This window comes from Mobula birostris, chromosome 2, assembly GCF_030028105.1.
Source record: "Mobula birostris isolate sMobBir1 chromosome 2, sMobBir1.hap1, whole genome shotgun sequence".
Lineage (NCBI taxonomy): Eukaryota > Metazoa > Chordata > Chondrichthyes > Myliobatiformes > Myliobatidae > Mobula > Mobula birostris.
Window position 1 is genome coordinate 96,262,214 of NC_092371.1, and position 22,529 is coordinate 96,284,742.

At 41.6% G+C, this 22,529-nt stretch overlaps 1 protein-coding gene across 3 annotated transcripts in view; it reads right to left on the bottom strand.

Annotated features, from left to right (window-relative positions):
* Positions 1–10,470: 10,470 nt before the first annotated feature.
* Positions 10,471–22,529, bottom strand: part of hira (histone cell cycle regulator a) — a 140,805-nt gene continuing 128,746 nt past the window's right edge. For 2 of the 3 annotated variants that reach the window (XM_072245421.1, XM_072245430.1), the window contains 4 exons: positions 19,030–19,152; positions 15,190–15,353; positions 15,021–15,109; positions 10,472–13,114 (listed from right to left, as the gene is read on the bottom strand). In XM_072245421.1, coding sequence (XP_072101522.1) covers positions 12,998–13,114; positions 15,021–15,109; positions 15,190–15,353; positions 19,030–19,152 — 493 coding nt within the window. In that variant the 3' untranslated portion in view covers positions 10,472–12,997. Of the gene's footprint in view, positions 13,115–15,020; positions 15,110–15,189; positions 15,354–19,029; positions 19,153–22,529 lie in introns of all 3 variants that reach the window. The other variant, XM_072245413.1, reaches the window with a different exon arrangement.

Below are 22,529 nucleotides of genomic sequence, written 5' to 3' on the forward strand. Positions count from 1 at the left end.
GTAAAGGGATTTAGAATGTATGTCTAGTGCACATTCTGGAGCAGAGGGTGGCAGTAATGCACCATTAAGCTGGATGCCAACCGCCGTAAAACAAGATACAGACAGAAGAGTGTCACTGAAATGATGCCGACAGCAGAATCTCCTTCTTCGCCTTGCTGCTGGCAATGAGATCTGGAACGGTCTGCAATGAGCAATGGATTAGGCTTGAACGGTGTTGCTCTGTGTGTGGTAAATAGTATCACAGAGTCCTAAAGCACAGAAGCAGGCCATCCGGCCCATTTAATCTGTGCCACATTATTATACTGAGTAGTATCATCGACCTACACCTGAACCACAGCCCTCCATACCTCTCCCATCCATGTACTTACCGAAATTTCTCTCAAATGCTGAAATTGAACCCGCACCCACCACTTGCAGCAACCTCCCAGTTACTGACCTTTCAAATCCTAGTGTGGAAAAGAAATCGGTTTTTCAGTTCTCGCTGCTATTTTCAGTGTTACGTCCTACCTTGTGTCAATTCTAACTAGTTTCAGTCCTCATGACATTACCTTCTGTGGCACTTAGATAAATCATTACAAGCGGTTGAAGTTTTAAACTAGGGAAAATTTATACAAATGTAGAGAGCGCTAGTAAGGTCATTCCTGGAGTACTGTGCTAAGTTTTAACTTTCTAACCTAAAAAATAAATATTAAAGCATTGGAAGCTGTCAAAAAGAGATTCACCAGGCCAATTTCTGGATGTCCTAACAAATGAGGTTAAATAGTTTGGGCCCATAAACCTTGGATTCAGAAGAATGGGAGGTGTCCTTATTGTTCTGAGATACTGATAGGACACGACAGCATAAATCTTGAAAGATTTCCATTAGGGGAGAGTCTTGAATAAGTGGATATGGTCTACACGAGGCACTGGCTCAAGAAGTGAACATCTGTCATCCAAGATTCATACCATCTGACTATGCCATCTTTTCACAGCCTCCATAGGTACAGAAGCCCAATGTCTATACCAACAGATTCAAGAATCTCTACTTCCCTTCAATCAGCTGGTCCTTGAAACAAGGTGCACAACCTTAATCCTCAGTATAACAACACTTTGACCACTTTGTAATAGTTTTTTATTATGTGTTCTTCCTTGTATAATTTTGTATGTTATATTCAATGTATGTTTTTTCTTGTGAATGTTGTGTTTCTAATATCATGTGCCTGTGAGGGTGATGCAGGCAAGAATTTCATTGCACATGTGCATACGTGTACTTGTGCATATGAGAATAAACTTGGCAAAATAAAGGTCTGATGATTTAAAACAAAGGTACATAAAAATTCTTTTTGCAGTGGATGGTAAATGCCTGGAATTCTATATGCGTAGTTAGACCAGCTGAACAGCATGAACATACTGAATAGCAGGGCAGATTTGAGCAATGCAGTTCCTATTGTGTTCTTGAGGCTTCTTTTCTGTTGTAAGGGCTGGAACCAAGTTATTTTCCAACGTATGACATTTCTAATTGTGCCCATCTGTTTTAAAGCAACTGCATTAACCTTCACTGGTTAGTTTTGAATATAATTGCAAAGTGATTACAGATATTTCGTTCACATGTGTTTGTATTCTCTTTCTGGAGCTCTTTCTGACTTTTATGGCTTCTGTTGTGTTCGTGCACCTGTAGCTACTGATGAGATTCGAAGCCAGTCAATAGAACAAGCTGGATTTCGAAATAACCGTTTATTCGGTAAAACAACACCAGTCTCAAACTCAAATCGGTGTACTGGAGAGAATGAGTTGAATTCTTTGGTTTACCCCAGAACAATTGAAAACCTTGATTGGGACAACGACCTATCAGTGAAAGTGAGTCGAGGACTGGTTTCAGCTGATCGCTAGGTGCCGATCGTTTCCCTTGCTGTTTTCTTATCCTGATTAATTTTCCACACTCTCTTGGATCAAGAATACTCTCTTTTACGTTGCATTATATTCCAAAGTGTATGTTATGTTTATTTGGAAAGTGTTTCACTTTCTCACCGGGGATATATAACATACAAATTTTATCATCTAATTGATTATTGCTAATACACACTCAGTTTACAGTAATTATTCGTGGCCTGAATACAGAAGAGTTTGCTGCAGAAAACTATCTTTAATGTGAACAAATTAGTTTCCTCGACAGAGTTACTCTGCTTTCCCGAGTGTATGTATAAAATATGAAATCCCCTACTAATGCAACTTGATGTTTGCTGTATCGCTTTGCTAAACTCTGAAGTTAACCATTCTGCCACAACACTCCCATCCGAACAGTGATCTGGCAGAATGCATAAATTCATAACATAGATATAACCCTATTCAGGCTTGCCTTATCCTCAATTTTAACCGCAGGTCTCCAATGATTTTAATTACTTATATTCTCCTGACAAGCAATTAAAGGCCACTCTTCCTTGCTGTAGTTGCCCAGTCATTTCTAAATATCTGATAAACGGGAATACTAATTTCTAAATCGAACCAATTCTGATTAACAGACCACTATCAGTACGGAGAGGCAGCTACACCTCCGCCACAAGTATTCCAAACCCTGGTGCTCTGCAAGATTTCGTCCTCAGTCCCCTACTCTTACCTACCATTCCCCACCCCCCCGTACACTGATGGCCGCGATCTCCTGTCTTCATCAACGGTGTAGAGGTTGAAAGGTTGACAGCATCACAGCCTCAATTTCCTGGGAGTGAACATCACCAAGCTCCTGTCTTGGTGCATCCACGTGGACTTCATGGCCAAGAAAGCTCACCAGCGTCTCTGCTCCCTCGGGTGGGGGGGGGGTGTAAATAAATTTCGCATGTCCCCTTTGACCTTTAACAATTTATATCAATGCATCACAAAAAAGCACCCTATCTGGACGCATCACGGCTTGGTATGACAATTGCTCTGCCTGTGACCACAAGAAATCTCAGAGAATTATGGAAAAAGCTCAGCCTTCCACTCCATGGCCTCTGTTTACACTTCTCACTGCCCTAGCAAAACAGCTGGCATAATCACCCACCCAGACGTTCTCTCTTCTCCCGTCTCCTTAGGCAGAAGATACAAAAGTCTCGATGTAGATACCACCGGGCTCAAGGTCAACTTCTACCACACTGTTACAAGACTATTAAATGGTTCCTTAGATGAACTTCTCACCTCAGAATCTACTTCGTTGATACTTACAACTTATTGCCTACCTACATTGCACTTTCTCGGTGGTTCTCTCTATCTCACTGTGGTACTATGACTTAACTGGAGATTCTCCAGAAAAAGACATCTCTATATATCTTGGATTACTTCAATGTCCATAAACTTCTATCTTTTATTGTTCTGATACAGAGTTTGAACTGATTATTCATTTATTATTTGCTCAGTTGGTAATTATACTTCAGATACAATAAATTTGCAAGACCTATCTTATATTTGGTTGGACATTTCGTTTTAAATATTATCTGCTCACCTATTGCACTCCAACTTAAACTATTCGCCATTTCTTCCACCTTCCCATTACCACCAATTGCACATAACGTAACTATCTAAAGTATAGTGAACAAGCCAAGGTGACATTTTCTCAAGTCCAGGTTTTTCCAAGTCCTAGTTTTGAAAAGAGCTTGAAGATGGCAGGGTAATTAAAGAGAACGCATTGGATGAAAATTAGGTACCAGACGTTAATAACGATAAAATGCCAAACGAGAAGCTGCAGAGGGTTGTACATTTTGTAGGCTCGATGGAGCCGACTAAGTACCCAGGATATCTTCAGGGAGCAGTGTCTCAGAAAGGCAGCGTCCATTACTAAGGACGTCCAGCACCCAGGGCATGTACTGTTCTCACTGTTACCATCAGGCAGGAGGTACAGAAGTCTTAAGGTACACACTCAGCGATTCAGGAACAGCTTCTTCCCCTCTGCCATCCGATTCCTAAATGGACATTGAACCCGTGAACACTACTTCACCTTTTTAATATATATTATTTCTGTTTTTGCACAATTTCGATCTATTATATATATATATATATATATATATATATATACAGTATTTGAGTTACTTATTTTTCTTCTTCTTCTTCTATATCATGTATTGCATTGAACTGCCGCTGCTAAGTTAACAAATTTCACGACACATGCCAGTAATAATAAACCTGGTTCTGATTCTGAAAAGTTGAAGAGGAACAACTAAACAATAATCTCCAAATTGGCTTTGACAATTTTACGTTCCTGTCCTGAACATTAAAAGCACCCACAATTATTCTTATAGCTTTCATTCATCCCTATGTGAATTCTTGCTTTATAGTACCCTACAATGGAGCTGCCACTAGACAAGACTACCAGTGACTTCCTTGCTATATGTTGTTTATTTCCAGCCAAACCAATTCTTTGATCGTGAGTCAAATCAGTTGTTATGCCTGATATATGGTTTCTGAGTGCACCGTGTTGTATATATGTACAGTCAGACGACAACAAACTTGAATGTGAACTTGCCTCATCTCATTTCCTTCTCTTTTTTGCCTGTCCTTCTGCATTCAATTTGAGTGAGCAAGGCTTGCAGTCTTGGTCACTCTACCACTATTGTGGTCATCACGTCACGTTTATTTCTGTTTGCGTCATAGAATACTATCGTAACTGAGAATAAAGAGATTAGAAACAATTTGATCTCAATATTTTCTCATGGTTTAGAAGCCTGTTCTTTAACTTTGCTGAATATTCTCAGCATCTAATTGGAGATAAATCCCACACTGGTCTGATTCTGTCCTTGCCCACATCTTACTACGTTCTAGTTGGTGTAAAGTGGAAACGTTTCAATGAAAGCAAATTAAGTTGTCAATAAAATAACATTGCTCTGTTCACAGCCTAAGTACTTCAACTTCTAGTCAAAGGTGCACAGTTTCTCTATCTTTATTTTTTTTTAATTTATAGGAAGGTTTCAAATCAGGGGTGGGAAGGAATGCAACTATCCAAAGTTTCCAAAAAAATAGAATCTAACATTTAAAATGGACAGAAATGATTACTTCTCAAAACCAAACAAAATTATGTTTGTAGCAATAATATATTATAAAATAAACTAATCTCATGGAGTCATAGAAAGATACTGCCCCAGAAACCGTCCAATAGGTGAACGGCATGCTATTCAAATAACCTTTAACCCCTGTCTCCAGTTGATTGTATTTATGTTCCTTTTAAATCAATAAAAAGATTAATAAAGAAAGAAAGAAAGATCCAGCAGGGAAATAGGTCGTTCGGCTCATCATCCACATGCCCATCAACCATCTCATATTAATCCTATTTATTATTCTTCCCACATTTTAATCAACCCTCCAACCCTCACCCCCCCATCCTAGATTTTACCACCTACTCACACACACGTGGTGATCTTACAGTGGCCAATTAACACAATTTTGGAATGCAGGAGCACCCAGAGGAATCCCACACCGCCACATTGGAATTGAGCAAACCTCACACAGGGGTAGCATCCATTGAACTGGGGCCTCTGGTATTGAGGCAACAGCTCTTCCAGGTGCACCATCAAGTCTGCTATCAAGTTTTAAATGTGAAGATCCCTGACTTCTTTTACTTCAACCATCTGCAAATGGCTCTGTGCTGTGAAATTATATTAGAATGGAATCCATGCACAGTGTCACCACCACATCATGGCAGCAAGTTAACTGAAGACACTGAAATTGTCTGAAAGTTATATGATGGCATGTCTATGGAAAGCAAGATGCTGCCTCATCATTGACCATTGCTTAACAATTCAAGACACAGTTGAGGTATGGAAGCTGCACCCTCTGTATAATTTTTATTTTTCTAACTTTTGAGAAGCAAGAAAGTACAATTGATCTGATCAGAAGTAGAGTGCTGTAATGACTTTCAATGGAGTGTTATCAAACAAAAAATAAAGTCACCAAGCCTCGTGGAAGGTATATCAGAATGGGCAGGCAAACCTGGTCTAGTAGTAGGTTTAAAATCTTAAATTAAATGGCCTTTGTGGATTTCTGAATAAAGCACTGCTTCTCTGTAACAGCGGATTACTGCAATCGAGTGGATAGCCAGAGACCTTACCCCACCACTGTGTAAACCTACCTAACCCATTCCCCATACTTTCCTCCAATCGCCTTAAAAATATGCCACCTCGTATTAATCATTTCCAAGCTGGGAAAATGTCTATGGCTGCCCACTTAATCTGTATCTTTCATCCTCTTTCAGTCCAAAGAGAAAAACTCCAGATTGCTCAACCAGAAGCCAAAGCTGCCTTAAGCTGGCATGTCTCATAAGACATGCTCTCTAGTCCAGGTAGTATCCAAGTAAATCTCCTCTACACCTTCTCTAAAGTTTTCACATCATTCTTATAATGTCTTAAACTAAATTTCCCTCATCCTGTTGTGAGATCACCTAGCAACTTGCTCCGCAGATGACGTCTAAGCCGCTGAGTATTTCTAGCAGAGTTTGTTTTGGTTTCAGATTCTCAGCATCTGCAATTAGCGACTTTCCCATTTCAATACCAGCCATCTTAAACATGATTAAATACACGGAGTGTCCATTTCTAAATCAAGCTGGAGGGGATGCAAAGGTGACCAGTACAGCTGGGAAAGAAGGCAGAAGCTGACATAAACTGGCGTGAGTTGGGGAAATTTTTGGAACCTAGCAAGCGGGAAGAAGAACGATGGCTGAAGAAGGACGTCAGATGCTTGAAACAGTTGGGAGAGAGCTTCACTTTGTATCTAATCACTTATTACTGTGCCAGAGTTTGCTAAGTATTTAACGGTACAGTATATACACAGAACATTTATCCCTGACTGAACACACATGAAGGTGATACACTAAACAGTAATCCTGTACATTTATCTACAGCTAGTAGATTACATTTGGAGTAAACTATATTTAATCTTTGTTTGACAAGCTGCGGAACTGAAAGTCACATCTGCTGCCTCAGAGTGTGAACTCCAAAACTGAACAATTGCTGCCCTCTAGTGGATGAAGCGTCAAGACCTTTTACTCCCGTCAGTCAGAACCACTTACAGTGTCTTGCCTCGAAGTAATTCCCAAAATTGACTCCAAACACTTTTAAGAAAGAGAAGTCCACTTCTATTCTCGTCAGAATGTGCGAATTTTCCATAATGTTGCAATGTTATATTGTACATAAAAATGAAATATACAGTCAAAGGATGTAATGGGCCCTTTCACCCACTCCACCAACCTTCACCAGCACTGCGTAGGATGAGAATCCTCGATCCCAAATGTTAATTCGATTTCAGTTCCCACCCTTGGAACCTGCCAAGCTGAGATAGTCCAGCGGTTTATTTTATGTTAGATTTCCAGCATCTGTGTGTTTGTTTATTTTTTGTTTTGATTTTACTTTCAGCAAAATTAATGTTTCAGGTTGATGGCCATTCAACAGAACTTGATCACTCTTTTAAGAATTCAGAATTTTATTTATTTGGTTCCTGCCTGGATTCACTGCCTGCTTCCCAGACGTGCCCACTCCCCTTCTCCCCGCCCCCACACGCACACCCCCACTCTACCCCCTCCTAATCCATACTCCTTTATGACATTGAATGGCCCCCGAGTGCACACTGTTTTCCAGAATATTCGTATTCCAACTACCCGCGCCCCCTTACACACGCAGATCTCCCTATAGCATCTGCTTCCCACATTCAACTCAACTACTTCACCACCACCCATTCTACAAATGACCCACGTTCTAGGGGCAATTTACTGCAGCCAACTGAACAATCAGCTCGCACGTCATTGGGATGTAGGTGGGAATTCGAGCACCCGCGACTCATGGACCACAAGCGACCTCCACATAGGAACCGTAGGAGGTCAGGATTAAAGCTGAATCTCCGGGTGCTTTGAGCGGCCGGTCTGTGAGCGGCGGCACTCTGCTGCCCTCATCTGACGGGAATCCAGTAAGACAGATCAGGCCGTGTTGTACCAGTCGGTGTCGGGCAGTTTGTTCCAAGATTCCAGTCTCAGAACAGCCTGACAGCCTTCCAGCGATCAAAACATGTAAAAGTCATTTTAACACCTTTTAGAATTACCTTTTTAAAATTAAAAGTACACTAAAACACCAAAAAATTGAAAGTAAGCTAAGAAAGCATACATCTTTCCCACAAGGTGAGGTGCCTCATGCAAGTGAATGGGATCACTATTCCCACGTCAGATCTTCCCAGTATAGCGCAAGGGTAGAATGCAAAGTGCATCTGGAATCACTCCTTTGTACTTCCCTCTTCAACCTCTAGACTCAAATATGCCAGCATCTGCCAACCAGAACCTCTGGAGCTACTAGCTATCAACCAGAACAACGTGGTCAATAATGTTTTCCAAACACAGTCCACAATGCCCTTATCATACCTTCAGCTGTTGATCCAAATTTTGCATATGCTTGTCACGCAAGCGGGAAGAGGCCAAAAATTCTTGATTTGTGTAAATATTATAACCTCACAGACCCCTTATTCCAAGTAGGCAGAAGACAATAGAACTCATGGATATTGCACCTGAATATGACCACCCTTTATCCCATAGAATGCCCATGAAAGAAATTCAAAATAGTCACTTGTATTTGTCAAGTTAATTTTGGATATCAATTTACAATGCAAGTTGACAGGCCCGTGCTGTGCGATGCAGACAGAAGCTACATGAGCAGAAATGCTGGTTTTTTGATTGCATATTAAATCTGTGTCCTCAGGTGTTTATAAAAGACTGCGGGATTTCAGGATACTGGGAGACACATGATACCATAGGCCGTAGTCAGCATGGTTTCCTTAGGGGAAAATCTTTGAAGAAATAACAAGCAGAATTGACAAAGGAGAATTGGTGGATATTGTGCACTTGGATTTTAAGAAGGCCTTTGACAAGGTGCCACACACGAGGCTGCTATACAAGTTAAGAGCCCATGTATTACAGGAAATATTCTAGCATATGCCAGATTGGCAGGAGGCAAAGAGTGGGAATAAAGGGAGCCTTTTCTGGCTGGCTGCCGGTGACTAGGAGTGTTCCACAGGGGTCTGTTTTGGGATCACTTTTTACGTTATATGTCAATGACTTGGATGATGGAATTGATGGCTTTGTGGCCAAGTTTGCAGACAATACGAAGATAGGTGGAGGGACAGGTAGTTTTGAGGAAGAAGAGAGGCTACAGAAAGAATTTGACAGATTAGAAGTGGCAGATGGAATACAGTGTTGTGAAGTGTATGGCCATGCAGTAGAAGGGTAGACTATTTTCTAAATAGAAATTTAAAAATCTGAGGTGCAAAGGGTGTTGGAAGTCCTCGTACTGGATTCCCTAAAGATTAATTTTCAGGTTCAGTCAGTGGTGCCCAAGGCAAATGTGATGTTAGCATTAATTTTGAGAGGACTAGAATATAAAAGCAAGGATGTAACATTGAGGGTTTACAAAGCACTAGTGAGGCCTCACTTGGACTATTGTGAGCAGTTTCAGGCCCCTTATCTAAAAAAGGATGTGCAGACATTGGAAAGGGTTTAAAGGAGGTTCATAAAAATGATTCCAGGATTGAAAGGATTTTCACATGAGGAGTGTTTGATAGTTCTAGGCCTCTACTCACTGGAATTTAGAATAATGAGGGGTGACCTCATTGAAATCCATCAAATATTGAAAGGCCTCAATAGAGTAGATGTGGAGAGGATATTTCCTGTGCTGTGGGAGTCTAAAACCAGAGCACAGCCTCAGAATAGAGGGGTGTCCTTTTAGAACAGAGATGGGGAGGAATTTCTTTAGCCAGAGAGTGGTGAATCTGTGGAATTTGTTGCCACAGGCAGCTGTGGGGGCCAAGTCATTGGATATATTTAAGGCAGAGGAAGGTAGATTCTTGATGAGTCAGGGCATGAAGCGATAACATAGAGAAGGCAGGAGATTGGAGCTGAGCGGGAAAATTAATAAGTCACAATGAAATGGTGGAGCAGACTCGAAGGGCCAAATGGACTAATTCTGCTCCTATACCTCACGGTATTAATTATTTGGAGAAAAGCAGGGAAAACATTTTTGGTGTGAGGAGCAATTTTACGCTAAACAAACTTCAATAAAACAGCTTGCGAAAAAAATTGTTATAAGAACTCAGTCAATGAAACAGGATCTGTGGAGACAAACAGATAATTCACATTTCAGGTAGAGACCCTGCATCAGCCACCTGCTGGGTCTCAACCTGAAATGTAGATTATCCTGTCTCCACAGATGCTGCTCAACCTGCTGAGTTCTTCCACTATATTTTTATTTGCTCCAGAATCTACATTCTGTTGCGTCTCACTGAAATTTGCCATCTGGTAAACATTTTATTACATCGTGGGATCTTTTTGTGCCCAAGTTAAAACAACGTTTTTTGCCTTCAACATCAGCTGCATTTAGGAGCACTTCATTGGTCATAAAGAACTGAGGATGTGAGAGTGTTCTATAAATTTTTATTCCTATTTGACACACTGACTTGACGTCTCCTATTTTTAAGTACAGGTTATAGAGATTCCCAGCAATGTGCAAGGACGAACTACTCCAGTATTTGTGCATCAAATCCATCGCCTATTTCCCTTTTGTTATCATAACTGCATCCAAATCTGTGCTAAATCATCAGTCACACCCTGCCTGCAACTTGCAGTAATGACTGAAGTGCTCTCAGCAGGAACAGCCGAAATGTTTCCACTCCGCAGTGTAGGGATGCAGAGGCCAATTAATATACTCATGTTTTTATCCATATGTCCATGTATCCGTGTTTGTACCAACTTAACAAGGACTCCTTTTATTCGGACATTTCAGTCGTATACAGGACGCTCGGCTTTCTAATACACAAAACCTCTGACCCTGACACACCACCGGTAGGGGTGCACTTACACTTTTTTTTGGAAAAGCAGTTATGCTCCCTTATTTTCTGCACAGGTGCCCAACTTGCAATAATTCTGTTCCCTTCCCTCAGAACAAGGCTCAGTCAGAAGACTGAATCCCAAAGTGAAGTACAAAATGAGGGCAGAGCCCATGGTTGGTGACCACATTGATCTGCATACAGTTAATGTCAGGACTCTTAACCGTATTAATGTGCAGAAGGATCTTGAGCTTCAACTCCATGGTTCCTGAAAGAGGATCCACCAGAAAAAGGCAGCAGATGGTAGGTTTCCCTTCATTGACTGAGACATTAAGTATAAGAGCAAGGGAGTCATGTTACAGCTCTATAAAACTTTGGTTAGACCACAATTAGGACTATTGTGCGCATTTCTGGTACTCACAATAAACGGATGTGCAGACTGTGGAGAAGATACAAACTGCTTTCAGGAGAGATCGGAGAAACTTGAGTTGTTTGAGAGTATTAGCTTTCAGGAGAGATCGGAGAAACTTGAGTTGTTTTCTTTGGAATAGCAGAGGCTGAGAGGAGACCTGATGGCAGTTCATAAAATTATGAGAGGGATAGATAGGGTTCACATAGAACAGAACAGTACAGGCCCTTTGGCCCACTATGTTGTGCTGACCTTTTAACATACTCTACAATCAATCAAACCCTTCCCTCCTACATAGTCCTCCATTTTTCTATCTAAGCCTACCCAAGAGCTACTTTTTCCCAGGATAGATATGTGAAATACCCGAGGACATGAGGGGAGGGAAGTTTAAAGGAAATGTATGGGGCAAGTGATGGTTTTAACGAGTGGTCGGTGCCTGGAACGGGCTGCTGGGGGTGCTGGTGGAAGCAGACACCATAGTGGCAGTTTAGAGGCTTTTAAACAGACACATGAATACGCAGGGAATACAGGCATACAGATGTACAGGGAGTAGCAATTCATTTTCATTGGACATTGTGTTTGGCACAGATATCATGGACAGAAGAGCCTGCTCCTGTCTATACTGGTTTACGTGCACAGCAGTTTAGCTTTACTTTATTTCCACATAAAGGTATCAGGGGACCATGCTGATCAGCAGGGCGCCAGTGGAAAGCCAGAAGAGCAGTCTTCAGATCCAACTGATTTCACACTTGGGTTTCAGGCCTATTACTGCAATGGAATAGTAATCCTGAACATCCTGGGCTTCGTGCAGCTGATTTACTGCAATGGTAAAGTTGTAAATACCAGTTTCCAGCATCTTCCAATCCAGCTGGAACAACCCGCTCCCTCCATATAATTCAGCAGCTTGCTGCAACTACATGCACCTCTCTGCCAGGAAAGTGCAGTCTCTCAGTGCCTGACACACAGTGTTTTACCTGCAAATCAAAGAGGCTTTACTGTGTACCTAGAAGGGAGAAACAGGGATGCAATATTCTATCTTTATTTTATTAAAAAAAAGACGAAAAATTTGCCTGTATAAAGTTAAACGGTACCAAAGGGCGAATTAGGTTTCTGTACATCTCTGCCGTGCCCATGGTGGCTCATTAGAATTCTTTTCTCCCCATTCACACATCTAACAAGGACATACATTAAACAAGTATGTAATTTAGTAACATCAGGCAAACAGAAAACTAACACCATGAAAAGTCTGAACTCAGCAGTTCATCTTCTAACCAAGAGGGTCCGAAGACTGACAGCTTTCAGTTGTGCTGTCCTTGCCTCTCCAAGGCAAGGAACAACAGTAAACTTCTGAGTGTTGAACAGTATTGGACTTGACAGTTTATAAAATGAGCAAGGACTGAGAAGTCAATATCTGGCAAGTAGGGAGGCCAGTGTTTGTCACACAGTGGCTAGAGATGTTAAAGCTTGGTTGCTTGTAACCATTCTCTGGGTGCAGTACTGGCTCCCTGCTCACCAATGTCCCCCAGTACAGTTATCAATCATCTCTCCCGTGCGCTGCACGGCCGCTTGTTGTGAAGTGATGCATTAAGACCAGCACCGTCTGTTGCGCTGCTTCTGTGAGCATGTCATCCACTGCAGTGGGCCAGCCTAGTGTAGCTGAATACGGACTCTTCCCTCAGATTGAAACCCAAACCTTCTAAAGTCCATCGCTCCCAGGTAGGGTCACCTGCCGGCCGCAGCAAATCTCCCAGAGAGCGTTCGCGGTCAGATCCTCATCAAGCACCCACTAGGGCAGTGTTACTTGTCCCTCAGGAGATCCAGCTGGTCCTGATACTCTGTGAAGAGCCTCTGGAACCGAAGGTTCTGGCCAATCACTGGAAGCATCTCCTTCAGTAGCTCCCTCTTCCGAAGACCCTGGCAAAGGAACAAGGAGATTTAATAACTACAACATAGTTCTGTCATGCAAGCAAGAAGGAGAAAAGTTATTAAGTATTTTAAGGAAGAGATTTCCACATACTAAGTTCACACTCACTGAGATGTAGAAGTAGGTTTTTGAGCACCAACACTCACTCCCATTAACACAGCCACGTGTGGCATCTGCCCTCCCAGTTCAGTCCCTCATTCACATTTCACACTGCAGGCTACAGATCCAACGTCTCACTTGAACAAAGCAGCAAATCTGAACAGCCAGGCTCTCAAATAGCATTAGGTCCTTCCCTGTTTCTTCACCTTCCTGAATAATTAGGTAATGTAAAGCCATAAAATCATTATACAGGGAGACGGGCCCTCTAGTCCAGTATAGCCAATCCCTACACTAATTCCATCTGGCTCTCCCCAAATTCCCATCCACTCCTCCCAGATTCTTCCCTCCAACTCTATTCCAGGAGTAATTTACAGTGAAAGACTAACCTATGAACATGCACATCCTTGGGACATGGGAATAAACTGGAGAGCCTGCAGGGAATCAACGCTGTCACAGGGAAAACATGCAAACTCTACACAGGCAGCAGAGGTTCCTGGAGCTGTGAGGAAACCGCTCTCCCCACCGTATCACAGAGCTGCCCGCATAAACTGAGTATCCTGGCAAATATTTGTACATGGACAAATACAGCACAAGTGAATACGTACAGATAAATGGAATAACTTAATTCATGCTGTTTTTGTAGCGAAATGATTTGTTACATTTCACTGCGAGAATTAATTACACGGAATGATTACATGTATTTGCCAACTGCTGGCCAATATGCAACACAGCTTATAAAGAAAATATACACATTAATAAACCCAAGCTTCCAGAGGAAAAGGATAAAGCAGGCATCATTTTCCTTCCTCTCCTGTGCTACAGATAGCATCATGTCCTGAAGCACAGTTCTACGTCCATGATTAGAAAAGCACAGGGAAACTCAGGGAATTTCAGTCGACTTCAATGTCTATCCACTTGTTAGCAGGGTTGCAGAGACTGACACTTTTGCTCTTTTTTCTCAACAAGATAGCTTGTAATAGACCCTACAGTCAGCTACCCCAGGTCAAGCACAAGTGCTTTCTGACCGGTCCTGTGCATTTGCCAACTACACAAGGCATGTTAAAATCCAAGGGAGTATACAAGAAAGTTCTCTTGAAAGCTAATAGATCAAACAGGAAACCAGCAGGCGTGAACTGCAACTACTGTATATTAGATGTACTGTAGTATATTCCGGTACACTGGGCCAGATCGAGCTAAGTAGGCCTGTCATCCATGGCTCTTTAACTGAACTAAATGGAGCAAGCTGATCGCACAAGCTCTCTGCACCTTCAAATACAGCAGCTAGGCCTGAACGGCTGCTGGGCCTCAGGTCAGAGGACGCAAGAGACAAGCCCGCTGGAATTTACTGACAGTCTTAATCAAAAGCAAAAGCTGATCAAAGTCATAATTTATTATCAATGTATTTATATGTAACCACATACCACCTTGAGATTCATTTTCTTGCAGGCAATAAAGAAGTATAATAGAATTTATGAGAACTATACTTGAACAAAAGACAAATCAGACAGACAGACAGACAGATAGACAGATACTGAGGACATGAGTTGTAGTCCTTGAAAGCAAGTCTGCAGGTTAGCGCTCAGTTCAGGGTCGAAGTGAGTGAAATTGTCAACGCTAGTTCAGGAGCTTTCTGTACAATTTCTCTGATCCAGGGTGTTGGTATTTCCATACCAGGATATGATGCAATGCGTTGATGGTTTGTGCTTGAAAGATTAACTTTAATTTCTCTAAACTGTCAACATTATCACATTATGAATGTTTTCATTGTGTTTTTTGAAAAAAAACAGAACTGCCTACCAAAACAGTCGATTCCCACTGGCTACTGGAAGAGTTGTGAACTGGGCCGAGCAAATCTTTGCAGAGTTCCCTTAAGCGCGGTTCAAATCCTGCAATTACAAGTAAATGTCAGTGGAGTGTATGCTTGTGATTCAGATCACCGAGTCAAAGCAACAAGAAACTCCCTCACCTTCATTTACTAAATAACGGGTGTAGATGAGAAGCCAGTGCCGATATTCCTGGCTAGATTTTAGCGTCATTGCAGCTGCAACCTGGTTCTCGAGATAAGCCAGCGTGGTCCCTCGCTGTAAAACATGGGGCATCGAAGAGAGTCTGGCAGCCTGACGTCCAGCACTGGAAAACAGCACGTCACCAATGAAAACACAACACAATAAAATAACCTACAACAGAGACAGTTAATTCCTTCACAAAAAACTACTGACTTTTGTGTGTGAAAACAGCTGATTCAACTGAAGTTGACTATGACAGCATTTAGAGGAACCTCCTCCACACTACCCCGTCAGTACAAACCATACATACAGTAGATTCTCCATTATACACTAATGTTATTTGCTCCAATGTCTCCATGTGTTAGCAAGCTTCACATTCACACCATGCTCTGGATAAAGTGTTCGGGAAAGGCACAGTATGTACTGGCTTTCCCTCCTTAACCAGCAAGAACAAAGCAAAACCAATGCAAGTTCATCAAGTGGGGGAGTCTAGGACCAGGAGGCACAGCCTCAGAATACAAGGACCTTCCTTTAGTCATAGTCATACTTTATTGATCCCGGGGGAAATTGGTTTTCATTACAGTTGCTCCATAAATAATAAATAGTAATAGAGTCATAAATAATTAAATAATAATATGTAAATTATGCCAGGAAATAAGTCCAGGACCAGCCTATTGGCTCAGGGTGTCTGACCCTCCAAGGGAGGAGTTGTAAAGTTTGATGGCCGCAGGCAGGAATGACTTCCTATGACGCTCTGTGCTGCATCTCGGAGGAATGAGTCTCTGGCTGAATATACTCCTGTGCCCATCAGTACATTACGTAGTGGATGGGAGACATTGACCAAGATGGCATGCAACTTGGACAGCATCCTCTTTTCAGACACCACCGTGAGAGAGTCCAGTTCCATCCCCAGAGTTTAGAACAGAGATGAAGAGACATTTATTTAGCCAGAGGGAAGTGAATCTGTGGAATTCATTGCCACAGACAGCCAAGGAGGTCAAGTCACTGGATATATTTAAAGTGGAGGTTAATAGATTCTTGATTAGTAAATCAATCCATGGCCTCTCCTGGTTTTCCCAATTCCCTTCTCAAAGGTTATGGGGAGAAGGAGGGAGAATGGGATTGAGAGGGATGATAAACCAGCCATGATGGAATATGGAGCAGACTTGATGGACCAAATGGCCTAATTCTGCTCCTATATCTAATGGTCTTATGGAAAGGTTTGAGGTAGAGTACAGAAAGTAAAAGCTCTGTGCCACCTATGCAGTGTGCTTCTGTATCCTACTGCACAACTTGCTGAGGTGCCAGATCCCCTGGCAAGCTTTGGGATTTGGATAAGTCATATAGGTCAAACTGAGAAGCATTTCATCAATGAACTGAACAAAGCAGAACAAAATGTGTCCAGCTTACAGAAAACATGGGAAAAATTAATGATTATATTCAAACCATGAAAATCATCCCTCTATCCTACGTACATAAAACATGGGAGCAGTACAACACAGGAACAGGCCATTCAGCTCATAATGCTCTGCTGACCAGCTAAAATGCCATTCAAAACATCCAAACACCAATCCCTCTATCTACATAATGTCCATACCTTTCCATTTTCCTTATACCCATGTGCCTATCCAAACCTCTCCTAAAAGTCTCTGCCTCCATACCAGGCAGCGCATTTCAGGCATCCACGATTCTCAGAGTAAAACACTTATCCCTCACATCCCCCCTGAACCCACCCCTTTCACCACAACATACCTTCCTATAGTGGGGCGACCAGAACTGTATGCATTACTCCAAATGTGGCCTAACCAGATTTCTATAAAGTTGCTACATAACCTTTTGACTTTTGAACTCAATGCCTTGACTAATAAAACCAAGCATTCCATAAGCCTTCTTAATCACCTTATCGACCTGTGTAGCCACTTTCAAGAAGCAATGAACTTGGACCTCAAGATCTCTCTGCTCAGCAATACTGTTAAGGGTCTTGCATTTGCCCTACCAAGGTGCAATTCCTCACATTTATCTGGGTTAAACTCCATCTGCCATTTCTCTGCCCACATCTTCAAATGATCTACATCACACTGTACTCTTTGCCAGACTTCTACACTATCCATAGCTCCACCAGTCTTGGTATTATCCCTCCCATCTACATTTTCATCCAGGTCATTTACATACATCACAAACAGTAGAGATCCCAGCACAGATCCCTGTGGAACACCACTAATCACAGATCTCTAGCTCAAATAAGTCCCTTCAACCACTACTCTTTGTCTTCTATGAGCAAACAGTTCTGGATCCAAACAGCCAATTCACCATGGATCTTCTGGATTAGTCTCCCATGAGGGACTTCGTCAAATGCCTTACTAAAATCCATATAGACAATATCCACTGCCCTACTTTCATCAATCTCTCTCCTCACCTTGTCAAAAAGCTCAATCAGGTTAGTAAGACACAACATGCTGGCTTTTTCTAATTAGGCCATGAGCTTCCAAATGCTCATATATCCTATCTCTAAGAATTTTCTCTGCAATTTCCCTACAACTAACACGAGATTCACTATCTATAGTTCCCAGGATTTTCCCTTGTTCCCTTCGTAAATAGAGGTACAACGTTAGCCACTCGCCAGTTCTCCAGGACCTTGCCTGTGGCTAGAGAGGGCATGAAGATACTGGTCAAGGGCCCAGCAATCTCGTCCCTTGCCTTCTTCAATAACCTGGGGGTAAATCCCATCAGGCCATGAGGACATCCACAATAACAATCATTAGGAAGTCGAACACTTCCTTCTCCTTGACTTCTAAATGCCCTACCATACTTATACACTCAGCACTGATCTCCTGGTTCTCCATATCTTTAAAAAAGTACTCATTAAGTATGTCACTCACACTCTCTGCATCCAAGCAAATTCTCCCCCCTTTACCCTTGAGTGTCCCACTATCTCCCTAGTTATCCCCTTACTCTTGACGCATGTATAGAATGCATTGCGATTAACCTTAATCCCACTTGCCAAAGATGTTTTCTGGCCACTCCTGGCTTTCCTAAATCCCTTCTTCAGTTCTTTTCTGGCTTCTTTATATCCATGTGCTTCATTTGATCCTAAATTCCAAAGTTTTATACACTTTTCTTTTTTCTTCTTGAAGAAATCCATCACCTCTCTGGAAATCCAAAGTTCTCTTATCTTTCCATCCCCGTCCTTCCTTCTAACAGGAACATGCCTTTCCTGTACTCTATGCAATTGACTTTTAACAACCTCCACATGTCTGATGTGGACTTGTCAGAAAAAAAGGTGTTTCCAATTAACCCTTCTTAATTCTGCCCCATCTAACCCCCTTGCACTAAGAAGGACCCAGTTTATATAAAGGAAGTTGAAATCGCCCATGACAACAACCCCATTACTTTTACAGATTTCCTTAATCTGATTACATATCTGATCCTTAATGTCCTGGTGGCTATGGGGGGGGGGGGGGGGGTCTGTAGTACAATCCTATCTGTGTGATTGCACCCTTCCTATTCCTGAGTTCTACCCAAATTGACAGTGCCTGACCCCTCCGCTATTTCTCTCCTGAGTGCAACTGTGATCTTTTCTTTGATTACTCGGGTACTTCCCATAAACCCCTCACCCTCCCACTTTTACTCCTCCTCTATCTTTTCTAAAACTTCGAAAACCTGTTAAATTCATCACCCATTCCTGCCCCTCTCTCAACCAAGTTTGAGATACTGATCCATGTACTGATCTATGCTGCAAGTTCATCACCCATACCCATAATAATCCTAGCATTAAAACATACACGAATCCTATTACTCACTTTATTCCACATCCCTGCACAGTAGCCAAGGGTCCAGAACACAACATGGCCTCCTGAGAAGTTAAGCAGCTGCGATAATCTGCACACTGAACCAGTGAGTCCTGCTTATCTGAGATCAAATTCCTGTAAAATAAAACAATTAAATGAGATAATAGGTTGACACAGGTCAATTTTACTGGACTACTACTTCATCCCTCATTGGAAACAGATCATTACATATTAATAATGCCTTTGGAAAGTCACCCACAAGGATTAGAAGTATTAGTCACCTTCACAAAGTACTGGATAGGAGTCTGCGCGTCATCTCTATAATGATGTCATATTATTCTTCCAGTAATGAAGAATTGGGCTGTAACAGTAATTGAAGTTCCCCATGTGTGCAAGTACATCATATAATAAGTCTATGCTGGATTGCTTCCAAGGACATTTGGCAGCACCAAGCCCATCAGGATCCATGGACTTACTGACAGCCTACTGAAGAAACAGGCTGTAACAAAGTACACTACATTCTGGAGTGGCAGCCAAACAGAAATTTTCAGTAAGATTTCTGACTAAGCACGATGGCCAATTTCATCTCCTCTTTTTTTTCATTCTTTTCAAGCTTGGGAGTAATACAACAACTCAATTTGGACAGAACACCTCCCACACACATACATGAAAAGTATCTGCTCCCTTAACCCTCACTGATCAGATGAATCGGTTAGCTTCAGTTCAAGTTCATATTGGCAAACATTTCATGGTAAATATCAGATGCTTTTACGGCAAGGTTGGTTTTAAGAGACATTTTCCACGCAGTATTTTTGACAAAAACGTAAAAATTACATTAATGTTCCCAATTACAATCTTGGGCCACTGCGGGAAACTCAACTCGAGCTATTCTCAAATATTAATAGTTATTTCTAACTGCTTGGAATACACATTGTACTTAATCACAACAAATTTGAAACTGTACACAGTTCAATATATTTGCATGTGGTAGTTGAGCAGTGTTCACAAGCAGACAGTTTTGTAAGAAGCCGCAATGTAAATGTGCACCTGTGCAACATGGGATCCATGCAGACGCGACTGAATGCTGGTCCTTCCTCTGTGGCTGTCCAATGCAAAGAAACGTAACCGAAAGATTGGTCTGTATTCTTTACATACAGCACTAGTGCGCTGCACAGAAATAGATTGTTTATACCAAGGGGAAATCCCAAGAACACAAAATATCTAAATCTGACTGAAGAAACAATCCCAAGCACTATTTACGAATTATCTGACTACTGAGTTTGATCTATTTGGAAGTACAGGCATCCCCCTAGTTAGTCAAATCAGTTAACTGGTATCAGTTACAGATATTTAGGTTTATTAATCTCCTGGCGTACAAGACAACAGACCATAGTGGCTGTAAAAATAATACATCAAAAAGTTTCAAGTATAACTTGTTCCAACTATTCTGGGGCTACTCAAGAATTAAACTGTGTAATTAAGATTGTCATGCAATAGTTACATCCATTAATGAGCGTATTGTAAAACCTTCTGATAAAGAAGGTTTGGGCTGATGTGAAAGGATAATGACTGGGACTACCAACCTGTCCATCACACAATACTTGACAGGCTTTGAAAGACACACTGCATTGATCTACTTCGAAATTCCAAATACAAGTTCAAAAATGCAAAGTACATTTATGTATACAGAATACAACTCTGAGATTCATTCTCCCGCAGGCAGCCACAAAACAAAGAAACATCATGGGACCTGTTCAGGAAAACATCAAACACCCAACACGCGAAAAAAAGAATAAATAGCACAAATACAATTTAATTATAAATGCAAAATTAAAAATAATACGAATAAGAATTTGGAAAGAGAGAGTAGCACTGTTAAGAATTATGAAGTGAAAGGGTATGCTTGGATTATATGACTGTGATACTTATAGGGCATAGTGTCCCAATACTAAACCCTCAATGTCACTCGCTCTAATGCAACTTTGGCAAAGTAGAGTACAACTTTCTCAGTTCACTGAATTATACCAAGAGCTGCTGCACTCACCATTGTACATCATGACATTACAGACATTGCTAAGCAAAGGCAGTCCAGTACTTCACTTACAGAATAATAATGGGAATCAATTCACCAGAAATAAATTTCAATGAAGTGCAGTTAATAATAACTGTATCATCCCTAATTACTACTCTGATGAATGCTGAAATTACAGCAAGGAAGAGGTGATTCACAAACAACTTGATCCTATTTAATCCTTTCCACTCTGTTACCTGCAGACACAAATCTTCTATTCCCTTATGTTTGATTCTCTAGTAGAACCAGCACAACCTCTTCTCCATGACAAATTACTGTCACGACAGTAGCCAACACCTACCTGGTGATACCTTGCAGAGATCGCATTATATATCTAACTTGACCTGCCAGCTAGGTGTTTAGCACCACATGGTCTCATTTGAACACAACTCCTGAATTTCATGAGAAACATGCCTTTTGATTCTGACATCAGCTACCGAGCTGCCTACATTTTTATGATGCATTTAATGCAACAAGAACATTCCAAAATGATTTATAAAGTTGACAATTGGATACTGTTCAATCACAGAATGAGGAACGTTTGGTGAAGGAGAGGACAAGGGGTTTGTATCCATTTATATTTATCCATAGTGTGGAGCAGATGAAACAGACAGTACTGGCTATGAAGGTGGGTATGGAAAGGGTAATGTCAAATGAGCACAGACAGGCTACTGACGTATCATAATCAACAATGGTGGAAGATGATTGATTTGAAAAATCCATGGAGGATTTGCAAATAGCAAGACAGAGCTTTGAATTGGTTCACAGCACAGCTCCAACAAACTGGCATCCTAATGGTTCAGCAATTAGCTCACTCATTAGTTTGGAACATGAGCAACGAGCCCAGGAAACAAGCAAAGTGTGGCCAGAGACAAAGGTCTAGGACGGGGGTCCTCAACCTTTTTCGCACTGCGGACCAGTTTCAGGTTGACAATATTCTTGCAGACCGGCTGACCGAGGGGGGGGAATAGTTGCCAATGGACAAGAGTAGCAGTCAAATACGTTGTGTTTACCGAGAGAAAGACTACAATGACCATGAAGCCTTGCGCGGGCACAAGTGCACATGTGTGACTTGCACATGCGTGCACCTGCCGATTATTTTTCTACAAATCGTTTTTGGCGATTCTGTTCGGGGGGGGGGGGGTGTTAATCACGACCGGAATATCGGTGATCAGTGGCTAATACACTCAATTTTGTTTCTAAAAGGGTTTATCTAACGAATTTAATATTAAACACACAGCGCATATTTTCCTCGCATGAATATAGCGATGTCAATTATCAGGGGAGGACAGGGGAGCTTGAAGTAAGTGTTGAACGAACTTCCAGTAGAAGTGTCAGAAACAGGTTCAATATTATCATTTAAAGTTAAATTGGATAGGTAGATGGACAGGAAAGTAATGGAGGGTCATGGGCTGAGTGCAGGTCGGTGGGGCGAGGTGAG